This window comes from Gavialis gangeticus, unplaced genomic scaffold (genome assembly GCF_001723915.1).
Source record: "Gavialis gangeticus isolate Ggan-Ray unplaced genomic scaffold, GavGan_comp1, whole genome shotgun sequence".
NCBI lineage: Eukaryota > Metazoa > Chordata > Crocodylia > Gavialidae > Gavialis > Gavialis gangeticus.
In genome coordinates this window covers 49430385-49434883 of record NW_017728992.1, presented here as the reverse complement: position 1 = coordinate 49434883, position 4499 = coordinate 49430385, and the positions used below count along the sequence as shown (strand labels likewise).

At 40.5% G+C, this 4499-nt stretch overlaps 1 protein-coding gene across 5 annotated transcripts in view; it reads right to left on the bottom strand.

Annotated features, from left to right (window-relative positions):
• Positions 1–4499, bottom strand: part of FARS2 (phenylalanyl-tRNA synthetase 2, mitochondrial) — a 531358-nt gene that overhangs the window by 366429 nt on the left and 160430 nt on the right. For all 5 annotated transcript variants that reach the window (XM_019522113.1, XM_019522137.1, XM_019522122.1 and 2 more), the window contains one exon: positions 1145–1304. In XM_019522113.1, coding sequence (XP_019377658.1) covers positions 1145–1304 — 160 coding nt within the window. The remainder of the gene's footprint in view (positions 1–1144; positions 1305–4499) is intronic.

The following is a 4499-nucleotide window of genomic DNA, read 5'->3' as shown; positions in this document are numbered from 1 at the left end:
CAGGACGGCTAGGGTCTGGAACCAGCTTCCAAGTGAGGTGGTGCAGGCTCCCACCCTGGGGGTTTTTAAGAGGAGGTTGGATGACCACCTTACTGGGGTTGTTTGACCCCAGTACTCTTTCCTGCCATGGCAGGGGGTTGGACTAGATGATCTGCTCAGGTCCCTTCTGACCCTAGAAACTATGAAACTATGAATGAATACACATACACATTGCCTTATAGGATCCAAACAACAAATTGTTCAGTGTAGTACAGTATCCAGTTAGTAAGCATTTTCTGTCAGGGACCCTAAATCAGGCTAACCCTGGGCTAATTGCCTAGATGACCACAGTGGCCTGGGGTTTTGACAGACAGGTCTATCCCAGCTAATTAACTGTCTGGCTTCCTGATTGGCTGCTGGAAGTACAGCTACCCATTAAGTCCCATCTGTGGCAGCAGTCTCTAGGCCAGCCAACAGGACCAACTCAGCTCTACTCTGGTGAGCCTCCTGGTTCGGCTCTGTCCCTGGGCTCTAGCTTTGGATCTCTTCTTAGATCAGTTTCCTGGTTTCTGGACCCTGCTTCCTTAGGTCCTGGACTCTGGCTTGTGTTTTTTCCCCCTGGGTTCTGGTCACTTGGTTTCAAGCTCCTGAGGTCTGACCTGGCCTGTGTTTGGACTCTGCCTCTGACTTGCCCATTGGAACCGGTAACTAATTCCTGCCCCCGATGGGATTGGTAGCAAGTAACTACTAGGCCAGGCCGCCTACATCCCAATCCCTTATATTTTTCCACTCAGGTATAGAGTTTAGTTTATTAAACTATGAGGAACTTTCCTCTTATTTCATGAACAAAATAAGTAGCTTAACATATACATAGTGCACAATGCATAATTTATATGAAAAATACTGATTATAGCTTCACTCTTCAGTTCTACTAAGGCTGAGGAAGAGTTTGACATAAATGATATTAAGACAAAAACCAGAATTTGAAAATACAATTTATTACAGGCTTATTTATTTTTAATGCAGCTGTTCCACAGTATCCTATTTCTACCCTGGTTGTTACCATGGTTTTTTTTAAGTTGCAAAACCCTTCTTAAAAGCCCAGATTTCCACCAGCCAACCAAAAGCTTGGTGAAAGGGCTTAACATCACACTGCAATACCTACCATCACCAAAGAGATGACTTATGAGCTTTGTGAGCACCTGTTTTAAACTAAATTCCACGAGCTTTGCTGCCTCCATGGTGTGAGTCTCCTGCTTGTGCGCTGTGCGGTGTCCTTCCTCAAACAACTGGAAACTTTCTCCATCTTTGATGTTTCTAAACAGCTAGATAGACAAAGACAAAAACACAGAAATTGTTTAAACAGAACCAGAAAAATCCATGAAATTAAGTTTTAATCTATGAAATGTAAGAGGTATGGGTTTAATTTAGGTATAATTGTGAATGCCTTGAATTTTCTTGAATAATCTTTATTGGATCTTTATCTTTATGGATGATGGTGTAGATAGATATTAGAAGAAACCCAGCCTGATTCTCAGAAACCAGCCTGAATTAGCAAAACCATCTCTACTTGTAGACTTAGTACACTTGTAAATCCCAGAGAGCCAATCAACACTGCATCATACACATTTCTTTTCAGACTCCAGAGTGAAAGCAAACACTTTAAAAGATGTAGGTGAAGGCAAATAACTTGAAAAAAGAGCTCCTAGCTGACTATATATAACAGAATATTCCTGAAACTTCATAATATGTTCTATATACAATGTATTACAATAAGATGAACTACAAGAAGCACAGAAACATTCAGTCAACTAAACATTACAACTTATTTTTGTAAAGTTCACTTATAATTAATAGGTGCATCTTCACATAAGCTTTACTGTGGAGCAGACTAATCAGCTCTACAGTACAGTGTCACTGTCTACACATATTAGGACACAGTAATCTAATTAACTCAGAGACAGTACTATCTTACAGTGGAGTAATTGATTTTGGTGAAAAATGTGCAGCCGGTGACCACAGATGTAAATTGAACCCAGTCAGCCCAGCCAGCCAGGGACCAGACTCCTGCATGCTACCTAGCCACATGGCTCCTCTGCCTAGTCATACTAGTTCCACAGGTTCCACATGCTCATGCCCGAGGCAGCCCCTCCATTAACCAAAGCCACCACCCAGAGCCCAGAGCTGACCATCCCCGCCTCCCATGCCCAGGCCTGCTCCGCCCCAGCTCAAATTGCTGCTGTCCCAGGTAAACATATAGATGCTGCACAAAGGAACAGTTTACTCCGGCTCCAACTGCTCTGGAGTTTATTGCTGCACATTAATTGCTCATGTAGATGCACCCACTAACTGCAGAAATCTACTCATGCACAAAATTCATGAAATCATTTATTTCTAACAATGAAATAAATATTTTTGGAGTAGGAGATCAATAATTATTTTAAAAAAATATTTAATTGCTTCAAAAAGTTATAGCACTAAGAAGAACATGACAACAGAATATATAAATTCTAAAGACTATCCAAAAAGTTTTATATAAGAACCTTTACTACACCTTGAAAAAACTTTTCAAAACTGAATTGCTCTTAAATGAATTTAAGTTGTATAAATAAAGGGCTGTAAACATTAACTTGTGGTTTCTTTCAACCCATTTGATTTCCCATCAGGATCAAAAAAACAAAATCTCTCTCTCAGAAAATGAAAACTGCTTCACTGTCTTTCCCCTCCCCACAAACTATATTGGGTAGATTCAATCAGACTTTAAAAAAAATACATTTTGTGATCTATCTGGCCTGAACACAGAATGTAACAAGAACAACTGCTATAAGAGTTCAAGACAATGGAAGTAGAAGAGGTGATGGTGGTTGACATGGTAGTGGTTGTTAAAAATAAATGGTGTAATATACTTTATAAGGCAGACAAGTTTCTTTGGGTAGATGTGATATCTTTTATTTGACCAACTAAATAGTTGGAAAAATTGTTGTTTGCAAGCTTTCCGGCACAAACACCCTTCTTCGGGCATAAGGAGAGTCTGTTGGTATTTGTGTGCTCTCCTGGGTAGAAGAGAAGCCAGTATGCTAAATGCAGGTCTGTGAAAATGCAAAAGCATGGCAGTGAGGATACGAGGGAATGGGACACAATAGGTGTGTGACAGATGGGGTGTGGGGAAGCAGGAATGTAGAACTGGTGAGAGAACGTAGCTGGTAAAATATAGAGGTTACCTGGGGTTATCAGATAGCAGGCAGGTTTATAATGTGCCATAAATCCAATGTCTATATTTAGTCCATGATTTTTTGTATCCAGTAGATTTATGAAGTGGAATTACACGAATTTATTAAATGAATCCATCGCAAATTCAATAACCATCACCCCTCCAACAGACTCTCTCTTGAATACTTCAGCACCAACATTACCTTTTTAGACACTATGATCAATACGCAGAATGGTAAAATACAAACGACCACACACAAGAAACCCACAGACCAACATACCTATCTACAAAGAGCTAGCAATCACCCTAAACACACCAAGAAAGCTGTACTGAGGAGATCATACCTGCGATTGTCACCTCGCAAATCTCAAAAGGGCTTTCACGCAACAAGAACACTCCTCCAGAGAGATAGATCATACTTTTGAAAGAGCCACCCAGATACCACATGAAGAATTGCTGCAGTACAAAAAGAAAATCCCCATGAATTGCACACCATTGGTTATGACATAGCATCCTTCCCTGAAACTTTCAAAAAAGCACCATTGCTGCGTCACACACACATCTAAAAATGTCCCAAAACACCAACAGACTCCCCTTATGCTTGAAGAAGGGTGTTTGTGCCTGAAAGCTTGCAAAGAACAAATTTTCCAAGTACAGGCATACCTCATTTTATTGCGCTTCGTAGATATTCTGTTTTTTACAAATTGAAGGTTTGTGGCAACCCTGCGTCGAGCAAGTCTATCAGAGTCATTTTTCCATCGGCGCCATTTTTCCAACAGCATTTGCTCACTTCGTGTCTCTGTGTCACATTTTGGTAATTCTCGCAATATTTCAAACTTTTTCATTATTATTATATTTGTTATGGTGATCTGTGATCTTTGATGTTACTACTGTAATTGTTTTGGGGTACCACGAACCGTGCCCATATAAGACAGCGAACTTAATCGGTAAATGTTGTGTATGTTCTGACTGCTCCACTGACCGGCCGTTCCCCCATCTCTCTCCCTCTCCTCGGGCCTCCCTATTCCCTGAGACACAACAATATTGAAATTAGGCCAATTAATAACCCTACAATGGCCTCTAAGTGTTCAAGTGAAAGGAAGAGTCACACGTCTCTCACTTTAAATCAAAAGCTAGAAATGATTAAGCTTAGTGAGGAAGGCATGTCAAAAGCCGAGATAGGCCGAAAGCTAGGCCTCTTGTGCCAAACAGTTAGCCAAGTTGTGAATGCAAAGGAAAAGTTCTTGAAAGAAATTAAAAGTGCTACTCCAGTGAACACATGAATGATAAAAAAGCAAAACAGCCTTAT